General features: G+C 31.8%; 2 protein-coding genes across 2 annotated transcripts; both read right to left on the bottom strand.

The window, feature by feature from the left end:
* Window positions 1–6,643: 6,643 nt before the first annotated feature.
* LOC146533858 (gustatory and odorant receptor 22-like) lies at window positions 6,644–12,923 on the bottom strand. The gene is made up of 9 exons (XM_085194041.1): window positions 12,790–12,923; window positions 12,032–12,170; window positions 11,071–11,321; window positions 10,210–10,470; window positions 9,510–9,637; window positions 8,610–8,769; window positions 8,118–8,189; window positions 7,945–8,034; window positions 6,644–6,821 (listed from the first exon to the last, which is right to left on the bottom strand). Exons 1-9 carry the CDS (start codon window positions 12,898–12,900, stop codon window positions 6,738–6,740), a joined length of 1,296 nt encoding a protein of 431 aa, XP_085050167.1. The 5' UTR covers window positions 12,901–12,923; the 3' UTR covers window positions 6,644–6,737.
* Window positions 12,924–18,367: 5,444 nt separating this feature from the next.
* CHMP2B (Charged multivesicular body protein 2b) lies at window positions 18,368–20,633 on the bottom strand. Its single transcript, XM_085193957.1, has 6 exons — window positions 20,432–20,633; window positions 20,250–20,341; window positions 20,056–20,172; window positions 19,621–19,801; window positions 19,169–19,275; window positions 18,368–19,015 (listed from the first exon to the last, which is right to left on the bottom strand). The coding sequence occupies exons 1-6, from the start codon at window positions 20,463–20,465 to the stop codon at window positions 18,917–18,919; spliced, it is 630 nt and encodes a 209-aa protein (XP_085050083.1). The 5' UTR covers window positions 20,466–20,633; the 3' UTR covers window positions 18,368–18,916.
* Window positions 20,634–21,099: the final 466 nt, after the last annotated feature.

The following is a 21,099-nucleotide window of genomic DNA, read 5'->3' as shown; positions in this document are numbered from 1 at the left end:
TGATGGGGTCCTTACACATTTTATTATCATCTTATTGTAGCTATTCACGAGATATTATAAGCGATCAATTTAACTTTTAAATGTAATTGCCTATACAGTGAAATATAAAACGTTTTTTTTTGTATTATTTTAAAAATGTATATATAGATACTATTTAAAACCATTTAAAAATAAAAAGTATTTTATTACTGACTTTTATTGTTAATATTCATGTCTACAGGCAGTTGAAGCTCAGATAAATTCAAGCAAAGGATACGAGCGTTTACGCATCGTTTTTGCTATATTTTATATGAAATTCAACGAGTAATCAAAACCTATAGGATAGCTTCCATGTCTACAGTTATGAAATTTGGTAAAAATTGAGAACTTACAGTAGTAAAAACAACCAAAAAGTGAAATTTTATATATGGGTCATAATCAGAAAAGTGGACATTTTCGAATTTGTAACGTAACTGATAAGTAACAATACTGATAATGTTTGTTACGAAACTGATGACATAAGGCATTATACACAACAAAATAAGGATATTATATGAATAAAACTATTGTTTTTTTTTTATTTAATGAGAGATCAAAATTTTAAAGATTCAATCGTTGAATTAACAGATTATAAATGTAAGAAGAAAACATAACAAAGTGACAATATTAACAATATAATAATGGTAGTTCGTAACGTAATAAACTTATATTTCTGGTTAAAGATCACAAAGTTAATGATAAAATTAAATTCACTTTAAAATATATCAAAATTTGAGTCGTTATCACGAGAACTGAGTTTAATTCTTTGTAAGTGTTTATTCCCCATATCTTCATATTTAATAGGATTGGTCTTTTTAAGACGTTCTCTATATCTTTTATGTGTTTCAGCATTTGACATAGGAGCCATGACGCTTACTGAAAATACAAAAACATTTATCAAAAAATAATAATCACAAAATCACAACTAATTTCAGGAAGAATAAAAAAATATTTTTAACTAAATCGGTTCAGCTGTTTCTGAGATTAGCGTGCACAAACACATAGACAAACAACCAAACAAGCAAAAAACTTAAAAATCATTATTTTTGGTTACTTTACGTTATGAAAAGTCACTAATAGTTTTTTTTCATATGCCAGCAATTTTTTTTTCTTATATATATATCTTCCATATACAAGCACCGGTTCGATACAATATTATTATAAACATATATAAGAAAACATTGGTAACGTAATTGTGAACTAGGCTTCATATTTTCTCAATTTCGTTACGTAACGAAATATAACGAAATTGAGAATGAAGTCTGAGAAATTCTAACTTTTTTAAATATTTGCTCATAAGCCACGTGTTGCATGTGCAAGCACTGAAGTTCTTTTTTGAGATTTTGTAAAAAGAAGCAAATAACATAAACAAGAAAACGAAATTATAGAATACTTACCGAAATAAAAGCCGTTTATAACCCTGAGATGTAATTTCACGCATTCCCTCTAAAACATTTGAACCCCTCAACTGCTGCGAGAACACTACTTGTTGTAGCTACGACAGTATTGACTTTTACAATTATGGTGCCACAACAAAAAATTATATTAAACACCATCCAAAATAATTGCATTCATAATTTAATTGTACGTTATTAACCCTGAGTAAGAAAAAGACAATATTTTGGGACAAATTTACTTAACTAATATATATTATTTATTAAATTATGTATCAATAAAAATAGTTCTATTTGATATTATGCATAAAGTAAAGTAATATAAACATATCTGAAATCAAATAAAACCATAAATATTCGTAACAAATCAATTTTTAAAAAGTAAAGTGGTGAATGGGACACGAAAAATTGTATGGAAGCATTTTGAAAAGTTTTTTGCAACTAACAAAAAATACTATTATTTGCCATAATACATTTAAAATATTACAAAAATCTTTAAGTTAATAAATAAATTTATCGTAAATGGCAAAATATTTAAATTATCTTTAAAATTGTATTTTTAAAACGCATTCAAAGTAGCGGGACAAGAAAAGACACAAAAAGTACACTTTTTCTGATTATGACCCATATATGTTTTAGAAAAATAATAATAATAGTAGAATAATAATAATAGCCCTGGGCATGCGAGTCCGACTCGCATTTCACCGGTTTTCAAGGTTCCATTTCTATTATTTGCATGTAAAAGCTGAGCCATTCACTTTAATATTACAATTCACAACATATGTTCCAGATCTTTGATTTTTACATGTCAAAGAAGAATTCTCACGACTACAATTTTTGATAGGCGGCGTTTTCTTATATCTAGCATTATATTATTCTATAAAAATAATCCAGCTCATCCTTAAATTAGGACATCAGAGACAAACTGAGTTTGTAAGATCGATAGAATTTAACAAACATATTTTACGTATTTTTTTTTGAAAATGTATTGAGTGTACTATGAGACTATTTTTATTACTTGTTATATATACATAGTATAGACGATAACCTAAATAGTTGTAATATGTATGTTCGCATTCTGTTGCACTCTTTCACAGTAAAACAGGATTAAAATGTAAATAACTAAATAAAGACAATTTTATTAGTAAAATTAACATATTAACGTTTCTCATTCCAATAAAAAAAAATAGTTCATAATGTTTTCATTCCGTATAAAATAGTATTTTGAAATAATACGAAAATACTGAAAGCGACTATCAGAAAAATATACAAAAAGGTGCGTTGGATTTTGCTTCATAAGTCCAGTTAATTCCATTATCTAGAGTGCTCTTGAGATTTAATAACCACACTTGACACGAAGTGCGATACAAATCTGTATTCCATTGCTACGTACGAGTATACTGGTAGATATCGCATGTTGCCGAATGATGTCATGGACGGTATTGCGTCAATAGGTAGTTCTATTAGAAAAAATCCGTATCGTTTAGTTATTTCAATTTAAATTGAATATATATTTATATCTTATATATTATTAGAGGCTAGTCGTGGCGCAGGCAGTTCGATTCTCCCTCGAGGAAATGTAAAATTTTAATTTTTTTGCTCCGGTGTCGGCCAAAAGTAGGGCGTTGAGTGGCGCCACTCAACATGCAATGCCTCAAATTCGGTGGAAAGTGGGAGACGAAAATGTCTTAACAACACACATGATAAAAGCTTATATTTGCTAATTCTATTCATAGATATATTTATGTGAAATATCAATTTCATAAAACAAAAGAAAGTATAAAGCAACAAATTATATTAGTATCTACTTTTGTAAATGTAATAAATGTAATAAGTAAAAATAATCTTAACTAAATATTTATCACAAAATATTTAACTGACTCTTATACGTTTAAAATTTCAACTAAAAGATAATGTTCATTTAACATTGAAGAGATCTAAAACCCTGTACAATGTGGTTGACATTGAATATAACTTTCCCAATCTCATTTAACATGTTCAGATTCCGCTTAAAGCTTTCATTGTTTTCTATCTATTGTGCTCTATCATTGAGATTTTCTTTTGCGATTGTATTGTAACTAATTGTTTTTATTATTAATTAAAATTTCAATGTTGAAATATGTTTTTCTTCACATAATAAAACAAACACAATATTTTTTTTATTGGTAATACGGGTAGATAATTAGTAGATATACTAATTATTTACATTAATATTGATGAGTGAATATGTGAATATATGCCACTAAATCATTATTATACTAAAATTATATTTTGTTTATACTTAGTTTAATTAAACCAAAATAAACATTTAATAATAAATTAAGATTTTATTTTAAGCGATATCGTGTTTGTGACTGGGTTGATCACTTTTTTCTCATACTATTCCAGCTCTCTTAAAAGGTTGAAAATTTTTTTTGTATATTTTATATAATAAGTAAATAAAATATATATGGAGAAATCGATATAAGCAATATTAGCGAGAAGGGTATTCACTTTCTATCAATAAGAGTTTTATAATATGTATAAAAGTACGTCGTAGCTACCTTATTTATTGCTTGCTACGAATGTCGTAGCAATAATCTGTTGACGATTGAATCTTATTTATGTGTATGGGACTGTAATGATCGAATTTAGTTTTAATATATCTTTTTTCTAATATTATTCAATTTAAAATTTATCACCTTTAACATTCATTTTATATAGTATTTAATTTTTTTGTTTATATAAAAAAACTTACATAATCTATAATATTAAGCATAATTTCTACTACAAATATTATAAAATAACTTTAACGTATTGTACTATTGTAGTCTAAAACATTTTACATATGAAAAATATTATTTTAGAAAATTTTTAGTATTTTCTAAATTACATTCTCGTAGCTTTTAAAATATTTTTCCAGTTTTACCAACTCCAAATTTGCGTAAAATTAAAAAATTAACGGTGGAAATTCAAATATTAATAATTCACAGATAAGAGCAAGCTTCTTCAAAATTGGAAAAGTTGATTAATGAATACCCATTGTGGTTGTCAGAAAATCCTGCGATGGATAGTAGGCGACGCGATCAAGGCACCGGCGAGGCATGATACCAAAATACGGTTCAGAAATAAACGGAATTGTCGTTTATTTTACTTTAATCTATATTTAAATTATGTTTAATTGTTTTAAGGATAGCAAAGTTGCCTCGGCAATGTACTAATAGCAAATGTAGTCTATTGAATGAAGTTCTATTGTGTTAAAATAATTATTTATTGTTATATGTTTGGGTAATATACTCGTACTATTAAAGAAATGTAATAGTCAAGAAAACTTCAACATGTTCATATTTTTTCATTTATTTTTAAAACACTTATGATATATACACATACCTACGTAATATATTTACACATTACAATTTGCAACATACACTTTCACATATGTATACTATTATGTATATATATTTTTATACACAAAATAAATATTTTAATTAGAAAACTCTACATCATTCTATATTTTATACATACCATGTTTTATTTCTATTAAAACAGCATTAGTTTTAAATTTGAAGTAAATTTCTCCGCCACTCCTCCGTAGCATCTTAAACTTATTCGAAGTAAACTTTACAACTAACAAGATATTCTTAAAGTACTTTAATATTAAGATTAATTTTAATAACAAACTTAGAGAGTAAGAAATTACTGTTCGAGTAAAAGCCTGTTAACGACACTCTCTCGGGTAAAGATCTTTTATCCGAAAAGTTGAAGTAAAATCGAATTTTAAACGTATCTACGTCATTGTATATTGTCTAAAATTGGTTAAATAAAAAAAATGAGATTCTCGCTGTATCCCGCTCACAGCAGCCACCCCGTTCCTCATTTTCCGCCAAATGCTGGAGGAATTGCGTGTTGAGTGGCGGAATTCAACGCCGCGCTTTGCTGCGACACTAGAGCGAAGAAATTCCTTAAGTGGGCGTCGAACCCAAACCTAGTCACTTGTACAGGCACACTTTGTGCCCCTGCGCTGCATCTCTCCTCAATAATAATAATATAGATTATATTATGTGAAGTCATGCCAATCATATATTTATATACTATAGGTTTAATTATATAGGCAGTTATATCTATCTTGTTAGTTGCAAACAATATTGAACATTCGCGATTACCGTATGACAGAGCTCTTTTTTTTTGTTTTAATCCGAAAGGAAAATTTATGTAAATTTCCATCATGTTCCTTCGTCAGTCTTTTTATAATTAAAAAAAATTTCTATATCTGTTTACCTAATTTAAAAAAGAAGACAGCTTAAAAGTGCCATTTTAATGAAGAATACAAAGAAGTTTAAACAAATTACTTGTGATGTTGCAAAGAAAATTATTTTTTTGTAATTAAACAAGACGATATTTTTTTATTAAATATCTTTTTATTTTGATTTTATAACTTAGTCTTAGCCTAATTTATTAAACTCAAAATATTTGCACACACATTCTGAATAAGTGTAATTAAATATTTTATTGAAAGTACCTTATTATGCTAAACCAAGAAGGTAATAACATTGTAGGGATATTAAATAAATATGAATATTAATAATCAAAGGTGAAATTATATTAACATTTAGGTATTCGTAGTTCTAGTATATTCTACGTAGAGTAATATTTTCAGTAATAACATATTAGACTAGCGGACGCGCGCAGCTTCGCCTGCGTAATTAGGGGTGAATTCTAAGAAACCACGAAACATGTATTCAATGAAATATTTTTAAGTGTCTAAATTTCAAATTTTATAAAAATCGGTGGCGATTTAAAGATTTTTCCATACAAACTTTTAACCCCTTATTTGCACCCTTAGGGGAAGAATTCTAGAAAACCATGAAACATATGTTCAATTAAATATTTTTAAGAGTCTGAATTTAAAATTTTATAAAAATTGGTGCCGATTTAAAAAAAAATCTATCCGACTTTCAACCCCTTATTTGCACCCTTAGGGGGAGAATTCTAGAAAACGATGAAACACGTATCCAATTAAATACTTTAAAAAATCTAAATTTCAAATTTTATAAAAATCAGTGCCGATTTAATTTTTTTCCCATACAAACTTTGAACCCCTATTTCACCCCTTTAGGGTTAAAATTTTACAAAATCCCTTCTTAGTGGATGTCCAGATTACGAAAGTAAATATCTGTCCAAATTTCACATTTCTAGGATCAGCGGTTACGGCTGTGCGCGCGTCTTACCTCAGTCAGTGAGGACAAGTCCTTTTATATATATAGATAACTAAATGATGTTAAGGTTAGGTTTAGAACAATTACATTTAGATTATTATATAGGTATCTATAAAATTCATATTACGTCTTAAGAAGCAGTTGGTATATCCTTTGGCAAAGAAATTTTAAACTGAAGCAATACTATAAGATATATAGCAATCATGCTTATTGCCTGCAACAAATAATAAAATATTAGATTAATTCTAATCAAAACAACAATCTTAAACGATATTAATTTTAACACTATTATATTGTATCGACGACCACCATCTTATCCTCCTTAATCACCTTTTAAGTTGATTTCTTTCATAAACAATAGGTCATTTAGAAAAAAAAAAAATTATATAGATACTTTTGATCATATTATACTCAATTTTGCTTTAAAAAATACGAAAATTCGATGCTAATTTATTTTTTTAGTGTTATAAGTCAAAGTAGCCAGAACAATTTTAAATTGAATTATCAGGAGGTTTGGTGTCAAAAAACGTACTTCAGGTATTCAGTTTCACCTCTTTACAGCGCCATTAGTGTTTATATCACCTCTGTGTATAATTTATTTTGTATCTTTGTTATAATATATATTTAATTACGGAAATTATATTTAAAGGGGAACGGAGCGTTTTGGCACTAGGTCCCCTCTGTCTACCCTGCTGTGTGCGGAAAACTGGGTGAAGCAGATTTTTTTAAATTACACATTGACCACACGTATTACTTACATGATATAGTGAATTATACATTTTATAAAAAAAAATCCGATATTATAAAAACCAAACAAGCACGAGTTGGGCTCGCCCACTGACGATTCCGTACATAAAGTGGAGGTTTCGAGCTTTTTCTGAAATTCAGGTTTAGCCTAGTCAGAGGCCTTTCATCAGATCTCTTTTTACTATTTATTTTATTTTTTAAGATTAAACCACAAATGTATAGTTTTCTGATTTTTTCCTAAACTAGTAGTACCTGTAGATGCTAGCTACCAAATTTCATAATCTAGGTTAATCGGAAGTACTATATTAACTTTCATACTTACTGTAAGACGAGTAAAGTGAAATATGTATGAAATCAATATAGTGACTTAAAACCTAATAAATAAAAGTCTTTTAAATTCAACGTTATATATTTAGTCTTTTTCGATATTTTACTCGTATGGTATTTAGACACCATATCACACAATGATCTTTACATAATAAAAGAGTTATCTAAGAAGATTCGTTAAATTATCTATATATATAATTAAACATTTAAGATAATTTTTAGGAATTATATCTTCTGCTATTACCTATGTTAAATATACTTACTGATGTTAAAAGTTCTCTATTGACATGAGCATATCCTTTCAAACTTACGACTGCTGGATTCATTTCTATGGCCTGTATGAAATGATCAACCTGCAAAGGAAAACAAGGGTTTCTAGTCAGTTCATATTAAGGTCCTAGTAATCATTTGGTAATATATTCGTAGAACATAACACCTCCTTCTGAGTTGGACGATCCACAGACAGAACATCGATCGAAAGCAAAGTATCTTGTACACCAGCCGCCACCTGTGCAATTAAGTTTATTTAATATATAATCTATTTAATATATATTTAATATAATTAAGTTTATTTAATATATATTTAATATATAAGTCCCCCTTATCCCTTTAGTTCGTTTAAAAAACTAAATAATAATTTACACTTACAACTGTGAGTACTCATACACACCTAAGTCACTAACATTTACCTTATATATATAAAAACAAAACATTTTTTTTAAGTACTAAGACTTGTAAGTACTTTTTTTAAGACTACATTTTTAATTAAAATTATTGTACTTAAGGGTTGAACAACAGTTGTAAAGTAAAAGCGTTATTTTACTTTATTTTTTTATAGTGTGGAGTGTTTTAACACTAGGCTCTCTCTGCCTATCCTGCCCCAGGCTCTAGGCATTAGTATAAATGTAAAAATGTATATGCAGTATACTTTAAGTGTGGATTTATGTGAGCAATCTGCAAAAATAAACAGCAGTGTAGAGCAGTAGAGCGTGTCAACGATCAAGCCCATTTCCTTGAAACTGAATCCAAAACCGTGATCAACAATTTCGGATAGCGCCCCATACACAGCTATGGTTATGTTAAAATACCTGAAATCCGTAACAAAATATGCAACTTTATTAATATTAGTGTTATCTTGACATTTAACGTTTTTTAATGTTATGTTCTTTAACGTTTGTTTTTGCCTGTTTACTGTGATTTCAAAATAATTTCGAATTTTAGACACTTCCAATGATGTAGGCTCATATTAAAATGTAACACGACGGCTATTGATTCGATTCCCACTCGAGGGAATGATTATATTTCCATTTTGTTCTGTCTCAATAGACTATGGTCTAGTAAGGAGGCGTAAAAGTTTGACATTCAACACAGACTATCTCTGATTGAAGTTACATATATTTAAATACTAGCGGCCCGCTCGCGATTTCACCCGCGTGAACTATGTTATTATTAATTTCTGTCTCCATGACTACGTCCTAGTGACGTCTATGCAAAATTTGAGACTCCTAGCATTTGTAGTAACGAAGTTTCATACAAACTTTCGACCCCAAAAACAACCCCTTAGAAGTCGAATATTGCAAATTACCGTCTTAGCGAGCACCTACGTCCTATAAGTAACTCCTATGCAAAATTTGAGATTCCTAGCACTTGTAGTTTCTGAAATTTCGTGATGAGTGAGTGACCTTTCGATTTTATATATATAGATAGATTTACATACTACATACGAACGAACTACATACTATTGATATATTATTACTATTGATATACTATTGTAACTATACTTTTTAACTTGATAATTGAATGCAAATGTTATATTCCAGATACGTACATAAATAGGCAGTATGTTGAATACGTCCGGGCGTAGGCATTGCCAAGTAACTGAAGTTGCTCGGAGAGATTTAACCATAAAAAGCGATAGCTCGATATCAGATTGGCTGTACATTCTATATTAACATCCTAAAAAAATTTAAATGAAAATTTCTTATATATTAAAGTCATAAACATACTATATACAATAACATATTTTTACGAAACAGCGAATTTTCTTTGCTAGGAAGATTGAAAATTGTTATGTAATTTCCTTTTATTTTTTTAAAACATATCAGCTTTACGCTGTATCGCACACATCAGAATAGGCCAAGGGAACCTAGAGTTAAGACACTCTGTTCCCCACTTTCCGCTGAATTCAGGAGGCATTACGTGTAGAACGGCGGAACTCAACGACGTGCTTTGCTTCCAGAGTGCAGAGCTACACCAGAGTGAAGAAATGGAAATATAAATTTAAGTAAATATTTCATTCCTTCGAGTGGAGATCGAACGCACAACCCTCGCGTTAGTTACATTTGGTGCCTACTATTCTCCATTTATTTTTATATTATATTTTAATAGAGTAGACAAAAAATACTCAATTGCCACTTTTTGGCTATTTCACTGACATTGTCCATATTTAAACTATTTTGAATTATGGTATAATCATTCTATATTACTGCTATTTTATTCTATAATATACTTATGTATGTATATATTACCCTGCGGAAACACTCTGACAGGCTTTGAGACGCGACTCTGATCCCTCTACAGTTGATATACCAAAGAGCACAATTCATATTAATCATTGTAATAATATGATAGTAGGCCGCGGTATGACGTAGAAGGAAACCATCCAACAGGGCACAAAGGCTGAGCAAAAAGCAAATGGCGAGTAATAAGCAACCAAAACTTATAATGACGATTGTTTTTTTTAAATTAGGAAATTGTAAATTCTGTCCTGTTACACGATAGTATCGTACCTGCAAAAAAAATTGCGAATATTAATTCATCATAAAAGAATAAGTAAGTAGATACAGTTGAAGCTAAATAACTTTTAATATCAAAATAATGGTAATTTATTTTCATCCTGAAAAGTTGAAAAGGGACTGCTTGCTTACGTGTGTATAGTTTTATACCTACAGCAAGTACATTTTTTTTGGTTGAGATTATTCATTCAGATATTATTTATATATTACCAGACAAGCTAAAAAAAAACTTCTGAAATTAGATACCTATAGAAGTTAGAATGTATCACTTCTCAGTGATGCATTATAATTTCTTCATTTCAGTTTCCACATTTCAATAGATAATAAATAAATTCTCCACTATTTGGTAATATTTAAAAAAAAAAACAAAAATATTCAATGAAACTTGAAACCACAACTTTCGAGCGCAGTCGGTATATAACATAACGACATTTAATTCTTTAAAATGTAATATAGAGAAAAGCAATCAACCACGTACTAGTTCTAATAACAGCTACAATAAAGTAAAGTCACGTTGTCACGCTGTCACGTATTCCATGATAAGTAAGTTGAGTACGAAGTGAGCTAACATTGTTAAAAAATTTCGGCCCTTACTTGAAACTTTCCCCAATTCGTTTTATAAATGGCGACTTGATGTGCGACGCCCCAGCCTACGAATGGGATCCAAAAGTGTGGGACGAGGAACGCAACAAAAAGTATAGAGTAAATATAATCGTCGAATTTTTTTATAGAACGCAGTATCATTATACGTTCATAACCCACGATTAGTACAATTATTGTTGTAAATACGTAGAAACATATGGCGTAAGCCGTAGCTCGGGATTTCCAACTGAATGTAATTGTACCTAAAATAAAAATGTTTATTTAGTCATTTGCTTAAATTAATGGATGGTAATAGGGAATTTTAAGCTAAATGTTAAGCGCTTTTAAGTCTGTAACATATAAGACCGACTTGGTTTTAAGCGATGCACGACGTATGTAAGTAGGTCATAACTGCAACTAAATTGAAATTTTAAAAATATTATTTACACAGTAAGTGCCTGCGATACATCTAGTACTTTGAATCCGTGTTACAAAATAAAATTTAATTTTATTGTATATACTTTTTTATTTTGATATAAAATTGCAGCATCAGTTTTATAAATTTTTAACACCATTTTTGAAACGCGTTTGCCAACTTTTCAAATAATCTAAATGGTGTGAACCCGACGGAGAGAAATGTTGTGATTCCTTGCGCGTCATAACAAAGGCCGGGAGAAAAAATTTAAGTAGGTAAACATAAATAATTCCCATGTGAGTATCAGACCTATTTCTATTATTCATAGTGATACATTTTCCAACTTAGTATAATTATTTTATATCTTATGTTCACTATTTCTTAATCTTATTTCTTAAATCTTATCTTGTATTCAAGCAAAAAATACTGAAGCGATTTAGATGTAACTTTACAGTTATTATATCTTATACAACAGAATAATAAATAGGCTACAATTTCTGTTAAAAAATAGACAAAAAATACGCTACTTTTTAATATGTTAAACATGAAGAACCATACCTGGCCGAGAACGCGTTATTGGCATGACAGCAAGCGCTCGAAATAAGACAAGCAATAATTTGTGATCTCTGTAAAACTGATCGTGGATCTCGCAAGTATCACCATCCTGAGATGATAATAAATTACGTTGCTCTCTTTCCTGTAAATATTTTTATGTTATTTCTTTAGAATTCTGGAGGCATTGTGTGTTGAGTGGCGGAACTCAACAGCGCGCTTTACGTCGACACCAGAGCGGAGAAATGAATATGTGAGGTTGGAACTTACAACCAGTCGCGTTTACAGTCACACACTTGCCCCTGCGCCACGACTGGCCTCACTTTATATTATTTTTAAGTCAATCAATTTTGCATTACAGTTTATATTTATAGGAAAAAGAAATATTATATTCCACGGTAAACACTATTTTAATTACTAGAAGTTAGATCAACTTTATCAACTGCTTAACCAATTTCTTGATTGCATAGAAAGAATGCGCGCAATTTCACTTAGTCCATTTAATATAACTTTCTATTGATTTATTGGAACCAGACTTTCAAACAAAACAGCTTATTTGTATATTAATATCATTTATCAGCATTAATGTAAATAAATGTGGGCTGTATTATTTGACGTTTCACTATTAATAATAGTGTTTTCTAAGCAAACTTTAACAATATACCATGTTAGTTTATTTAATTTTTTTTCCTTTAGAAAAAAATGTAATTGGTTATTTTTACTAACCTTTAATTTAGTTCTTAATTTAAGAAATTAATACTCACATAATCTTTCTGTGTTTTTTCAAAAACTACTCTATTTAATTGAATATGTTTCATATCATTTCTCAATAACGAGGAATTTAAACGTTCTTCGAACAAATGGTCTGGTATCATATTAACAAAAGGGAACTCCCTTACAAAATTTCAAACAGAATATTCTGAACTAACAAATTTTACGACTTATATACTTAGGCTGATTTTATCGAATTGGTAAACAAGGCGTGAAATATTGTGGCATATTTCATTAAATTTGAACGTAAACGATGGTCGCCAGTTTTGAATTTTAATGCTTCGCATGAAACTAGGTAATGACTGTTATTGCCGTTGGTAAACATAGGCATATATTCATTTGTTTATTCATAAACGAATGAATATATATAGGTACCTGATGTACTCTCTTAGGTCCATTGCCAATAATAATATATGTCTACACACGTAGACATATCAATATAACGTAATAATAATAATGATAATGTGTGTGTAAAACCCTAGCAACCGTCAAACAAACATGTCAGGAAAAATTTTCACTGTTGATATAAATTAATAAATAATTTAGAAAAAGTACAAAACCATAAGAAAATTGGATACAAAAATATGATCTGGATTACTAGAATTAAAACAAATATTGGTAAAAGATGGCACAAGAGTAAAAAATAGTGACGGATGCCAGGAGGACAAGTGCACTCCCAACACCACGGGCGGAGATGTTGCCCTTCGAATTCGCAAACGTCGTCGTCAGAAGACGACTATCGCACTGCGCCTTCGACTGCGGGTTCGGAGGAAGGAATGTCAGAGTCGGAAGGGCCGGCTTTAAGACCACGCCGGCGCGCCGACATCCCACCATCGGAGGGTTTGGAGCCAGGAGTGTCGAGGATGCTCAACAAGGCTCCCGCTACCGGTGGTAAAGTGCCTCGCATGAGATGGTCTCAACAGCTGAATGAGAGTGTCATGCGTGCGTACTATAGGGCAACAGAGGGGGGAACTAACCTCACTGCGTATCGTTCAAGGTTACTGTCTATGTTTCAGGAGCTTGAACCAACAGCGACCGTTACTGCACAGCGACTGTCGGACAGGGTGCGGATCATTCAGCGACGTCATCTGATGAATCCGTACTGGAAAGGCTACGCTTGAGCTTTCAGCAGGTCAATACTACCAACAACAACAGTTGCGACATCCGGTCACAGTTCCAGCACGCCAACATTGAGTCGCAAGGTAATATTGAGTTGTCTGTGAGTGCCCAGGATGATGAGCGATTGAGGAGAAGCTTGAAAGATGCTATTTTGGAATATGGTTCCATTCCGGTAAATCTCAGACCAAAATTACCTCGTTTGCCTATGCATAGACGTAACACAGCACTAGTGAGCATTCTAGATCAACATTTGCCAAGTCATTTTAACAACTGTAACGATCTTACTGATACGCATTCATTGTTGTATTGTGGTGCTGTAGCTGTATGTCGTGTTGCTGGTATACAGTTCCCAAATAAAGGGGGTACCAAGGCATCAAAGCATACGGTGCCGGCATGGCAGTACGACACTGAAAAGCGTATCAATCTGACTAGAATCCTCATTGGCAAGCTAATAAGTTTCAAGTCGGGTAATCGTCGACCGAGGGTCATGCGGTTTGTGGCGGAAGCATTTGCTGGAACAAATTTAAAGCCCAGTGAGTATATGGCTAACGTCACAAACCGTATTGACTTTCTGAAACAGAAACTCTATGCATTGGCAAAACGCATTAGAAGATATAGAGAATGATGGGATCGATACAATCAGAATAGTGCCTTTCAAAAGAACCAACGGAGTGTATACAGGAAATGGGAACGTTCTGGGGATAGTGTGGTTAATTGCGAGATCCCGAATCCAGATGCTAGTGCTGGTTTTTGGCGTAGTATATGGTCGGCTCCTGTTGAACACACTGAGGGTGAATGGTTTTGTGATATTGTGAAAAATATTATACCAATCCCATCAATAAAAATAAGCGAAATTGACGTGAGGTGTGCTATTCGTTATGCTAGTAATTGGAAATGTCCCGGGCTAGATGGGTTGCATAATTTCTGGCTGAAGTGGTTTCGCAGTTCACATTCCGTTTTCGCAACACAATTCCAGGATGCCCTTAACTCTGGATCGTTACCAACATTTTTGACAACAGGTGTGACATTCCTGTCATACAAATCCGGATGTACCACGGAGCCTAAAAACTATCGCCCAATAACATGCTTACCTACCATCTATAAGCTCCTTACATCTATTCTGAATAAAAAAATCACAGGAGATATTGTTCGTAACAAAATTTTGGCACCGACTCAGAATGGATGTAAGGCTGGTGGCCGTGGTACAAAGGAACTTCTTCTCATTGACACAACTATAAGCCAACAGGTAAGGCGGAACAGGAAAAATCTCACTACTGCTTGGATAGACTATAAGAAGGCATATGATTCAGTGCCACATACTTGGCTCTTGAAGGTCTTGGAGTTATATAAGATTGATATTACTTTGAGATCATTTTTGGAGGCTTGTATGGGACAATGGGTCACTGTCCTTCGTCATCTAGGGGAGTGTGATATTCCTGCAACGTCTGAACCGATAAGGATAAAGAGGGGTATATTTCAGGGTGACAGTCTGAGTCCTTTATGGTTTTGCCTAGCTCTGAATCCTCTTAGCACTTTGTTAGAGGATTCAGGTTTAGGCTTTCGTCTTCGCCGGGGGGGTAAGGTCATATCTCACTTGCTGTACATGGATGATCTGAAATTATTTGCGTCAAAACGTTCTGATCTTATGCGGCTACTAAAGGTAACTCAAACTTTTAGTAGTGATATAGGAATGGAATTTGGCGTCGATAAATGTGCTAGCATGCATGTAGTGCGGGGGAGTGTGATCAGATCTGATAATATTTGCATTTCAGATTCTGTTTCCTTCAGAACTCTTGGTGAAGGTGAGACTTATAAATATCTTGGAATGTCTGAAGCATTGGGTATTGATGAGCGGAGCATAAAGCAATTGGTGAAGGAGCGTTTCTTTAGCCGCCTGAAAAAAGTGCTTGGCAGCCTTTTAACTGGTGGCAACAAGGTGCGTGCTTTCAACGGTTGGGTTATGCCGCTTTTAGCCTATACTTTTGGCATTGTAAGATGGACACAGGCTGAGTTAGACTCCGTAGATCGCCAAATACGTAAATTGTTGACGACATACCGAATGCACCATCCGCGTTCGTCTGTAATGAGACTGTATATCCCGCGTAAGTGTGGAGGTCGTGGCTTTTTGAATGTCAAGAACCTCCATAACCACGAGGTATGCAGTCTTAGAGAATATTTTCTCAAGATTGACGTGGATATGCACAAGGATGTGGTAACAGTTGACAAAGGCCTTACTCCTCTTTCCTTGGGCAAAGAGAACTGGCGTCGGCCTGTAGTACTTACTACTTCTGATCGCATGGCTGTATGGAAGAGCAAGGAGCTGCATGGTAGATTCCATAGAGCCCTAGTGGGCCAGGACGTGGATACTGTTTCATCATTATCTTGGTTACAGTTCGGGGATCTTTTCGGAGAAACTGAAGGTTTTGTCTGTGCAATTATGGACGAAGTTATCAAGACACGGAACTACCAGAGACATATTATGAAAGATGGCACTATCGACATCTGCCGGGCGTGTCATCGACCTGGGGAGTCCCTCAGACATATTGTCTCTGGTTGTTCTCATCTTGCTAATGGCGAGTATTTGCATAGACACAATCAAGTAGCCAAGATAATACACCAGCAACTTGCTCTTCAATATGGCCTTGTAGAATTGGAGGTGCCTTACTACAGGTACAATCCCATGTCTGTTCTTGAAAATAGCTGTGCTTTGCTCTACTGGGATCGGTCTATTATTACTGACAGGTATATTGTTGCCAATAGACCTGATATAGTACTAGTAGACCGAGCGGCGCGCCGCGCAGTGATTGTTGACGTTACTATCCCACATGATGAAAATCTCGTGAAGGCCGAAAAAGAAAAACAATCTAAATATTTGGACCTAGCCCATGAGATTACCCCCATGTGGGATGTCAATGCGACTATCATTGTGCCGATAGTGGTTTCGGTTAACGGTTTAATAGCGAAAAGCCTCGACCAACACCTTAAGAGGCTATCGCTTAGCTGTTGGATCAAGAACCGGATACAGAAGGCAGTAATACTTGAGACGGCACGTATTGTGCGGAGGTTCCTCTCTCTGGAGCCCTAGCCACCGATGGCTTGGACCCTTGTCCCGCCCTCGGAAGAGTGGTTTTTTTTATATTTTTAAATGTATCTTTTTTATAATAATTTATATTTAAAAATGTAAAATTGATTCACTAATTTAATAAAAGTATATTCTGTGTATGATAATGTTGTAAATAAATTATACTACTTATTGACTTTGAAAAGAGCTACTTTTGAGTTTCTTGCCGGCTCTTCTCAGCAGAAGTGCCTTCCGAACCGATGGTAGCTTTTTTGTTTATATGTTTATTCGACGATTCAAAAGTGCTTAGGTATAACAGTCTATTTGAATAAAGATTTTTTTGAATTAGAATAAAACTCCAAAATTGTATTTCTCCTGATTGGGCTTATATTTATCCTGATTTGGGCAAATTTTTCAATGCTTTTTTTGCGTTTAAAATTATAAAATAACATAAAATGATTTTTTAAAATACTTAATGAGAACACGATGTATAATGCTATATTATATACATTTAGGATGCTCGACCCTCACCCTTACACGTCACGTACCTCGACGTCGATTTCGTGCTATAAAAATATGCTTAAACGTGAGACGAAAGTCAAGTTACGTAGGATTTCTTATGAACAAGGAACCTTTCTCGTGAACGAAACCTCCTTTTGTTTGGTTGATATGATATCTGTTAAACATATTTAAGAAATATCTAACCATTGGACACATAACAGCTTATTTTTAATAGTGGTAAAAATGATGAATTTTATACCGGAAAATAATGATTTGCGGAAAACATTATTTTATTGTTTCCATTTGAAGAAAAGTACCGCAAACTCGCCTCGAGTGCTTGTGGAGGCTTATGGTAAGCATTCTCTATCGGAAGCAACATGTAAAACATGGTTCCAACGGTCAAGAGATAATGATTTTGATGTGCGAAATGAAAAATGTGGAAGGCGAAACAAAAAGTTTGAAAACGAAATGCAAGGAATATTAATAGAATAAAGATGACATACATCCTTATCAAGCTATGTCAAAATCCTTATACGTTTGTTACAATTTTTGGCTCTCAGGTTGCCAAATGACAAAATAATCTAAAATATAAAGTACCTAATTATATTCTAAAATTTGTAAAAATCTCCTTACAGAGATGCTAACAAACAATTTAAATTTAGAGAATAGTTAGAGCTCTTGAATAATTTCCAAGAGGCGTGAGTTCAAATCCTACAATTTACATTTACAAAACCAAATTTTACATTTTTAATTTACACTTTCTAGAAAATAAAATTATTTTCTAGAAAGTGCTGAAGTGCTGAGTTTCTAGAAAGTCTTATTAAGTGCTGAAAAAATAAAAATGTACTCAAATATTCTTTATTATAATGAAAAGGGTAAAAACAACAACATTTCCGATATTATTTCAATTTAATATTTAAATGAAGATATCACAGTTTCATAATTTAATATGTAATTAGTAATCAAAAATATCATTGTTGTGCAAAATTCATAAAGTAAATAAACTTCAAATAAAGACCAAAGTGATCTGAAATATATAAGCTTTAAAGAAAAGTAACTTCATTACATAATGTTTGAAAATTAATGTTTACCTAATGAAAACATATATTCATTTACATGTATCCAACTTACATACAAAATAGGTTTTTGAACTTTGCTAATATTTTTTGTACACTGTTCAGTGATTTTTACAAAACTTTATCTTATACAATAACATACTTACTACTCTGTTCATCTTTGTTTCAATAATAGTATGTAATAAAATAAAATACTAAAGACCAAAAAATAGAGATTATATTATATAAAAAAATATTAATAGGTTAAATCAAACTGAAGATTCAGTCTTCTTTATACAACTGCTAACAAAAACAAAATACATGATTATTTTTTCTTTAATAAATTATCTTATATGATTATGTAAATGGATGGAATAAATATTTTCAAGACTTTAGTTTAGTCAATTGCGCCATTAGATCTTTGTCGATATCAGAAGTGGATTCACCAACTTTGTTGCGTGCCACTGAAGGTGCATTGGCCATCTGAAAAAGTAAATGGTAGAAATTAAAATATTTATATAAAATTTAGAAAATAATCATAAGATGTTATAAAGTAAGATATATAAAGGCCTCAAACAATAAAGTTAAATAATACAGATTTTGTTCTATTTCTTTACAAATCAAAAAATTACTTACTTTTCCACTTATTTCAATGCCTATCTCATCCAAAACCTTGTTTACAATGCCCTCAGATTCTTCTTCATCCCCAGACTCAGTCATTATATCATCTAGTGTGTCTGAAACTAAAAGAACCAATGAAAATCAAACATGTAACAGAGTAGACAGAACAAAAACAATGGTAAGACAAGCAGTTTCCAGTATTTCGATTAATTTTTTCGATATTATTAACACTCCATTCAACACTCTAAGTTCCTCTCATCAATGCATGTTCAAAGGTTTAAAGCCTTTTTGAACATGCATTGTACAAGTCCCTCTCTATAGGCAAATTTAAAATTAAACTACTAATGGTTGATTCATATTTTCTATATTTGTTCCATCTTTCAACATGCAATACCTCAAAATGTCACTGGAAAATAGGAAATAAGGTGTGTGGTAATTAATATGAAAAAAAAAATTATAAAACTTACTCATTTCATCTGTCATATCCATCTTTGCACTTGCATATTTAAATGCTTCCATGTCCTTTGAAATTTGGTGAGGGTTCAAAATTTTATTAATACTACCCATGGTTTTAGCAGTAGTACCCATTGCATTTGCAATAGCTACATTAGCACCCATTGCCTTGTTATGTATTTGTACACTAGAAATCTAGAATTTTTATTTACATTTTTATTAACATTATTTATAAAAAATGGCATAAATAAAATGTTATTCTAAACTAAGGATAGAGAAATATTTTAGAAAACATATTAAAATTTTAATGTAGCTAAAGTTGAACCTGTGCCTCTTTTACACTGACCAAGTGTTCTCAGTACTATGCCTAAGCCTATGTTGTAATTTTTATGTGTTTGAAATACAAATAAATGTAATAGTATTAAGTTAAAGATATTTTTAAATCTCACCTTACTGTTAGCTGCATATAATCTAGTTTTTTGGTTTCTTAACTGAACTAGCTGTTTTGCAAGTATTTTACATCCTTCCTTATCTCCTTCTTTAGCCATTTTCTTAATTTCCATTTCCTGAAAATGTAAATAACATTTTATGAATTCATTTTCTGAAGTTCAAATAGGGTCTTATAGACATTAGTTTTACATACAATTTTTTTTTCTTCTCTTTCCAAAGCTAACTTATCTCGCTCCAAATCTCTCCCAGCTTTGCGAAGTTCGCGATCATTTTGTCGTTGTTGTTCTAAGAGTATAAAAAATTTAACTATGAATTGTATGATCTGGTATTGTAATAAAATTATATTAATGAACAGTTTAATGGAAAACTATTTACCTTTAACCGTAGGTGCTTTTTTAAAGAAATTCATGTTTATATTAATCGAATAGATCTTTCTATAAAAGAAATAAAACGATACAATAATAAACTTTATTGTAAAATTGTCTTAAAACGTAATTAATAAAACTAAAACAATTGTAAACAGGTAATATGAGTAATACCAAATTACATTGTAATTTGTAATCGAATGTGCTGTCAATGTCAGGGCACAGATGACAATTTATTGTGACTGTCATGATAAATCACAGATAAGATATGGATATGCTATATATCTGTTGTCCGTGGTATTAACTCATTTGGAAATGTCATGGACTAAATTCTAGAAATTGGCGAAATCTGAGGTCTGTTTCCCTTCTCATATCCTTTACTCCTATCAAGTCCTATCCTTATGTTGATTCGTCCCTTGTGTTTGTTGTGATGTTAATGTTTGTGTTAAGTCCTCTAAGTAAATTTTTATGTAAATATATTATACATGTAAATATATAAAAATATTCTAAGGTAATTTAAAGAGGTCCCGAGCCGTAGCTGTGCTTGCGATTTACCTCAATCAGTGGGAACATGTCCTTTTATATAGAGAGATTTCTGTCATGTAGAATATCAATATATGTCATTATTCCGATAATGGTTCCGATAGACTAGTTTCAGTTAATGGTTTAATAGCAAAA

This window comes from Heliconius melpomene, chromosome 12 (genome assembly GCF_056956725.1).
Source record: "Heliconius melpomene rosina isolate 202511_hmr_F chromosome 12, ASM5695672v1, whole genome shotgun sequence".
Taxonomy (NCBI): Eukaryota; Metazoa; Arthropoda; class Insecta; order Lepidoptera; family Nymphalidae; genus Heliconius; species Heliconius melpomene.
This window is presented reverse-complemented; position numbering and strand designations above follow the sequence as displayed.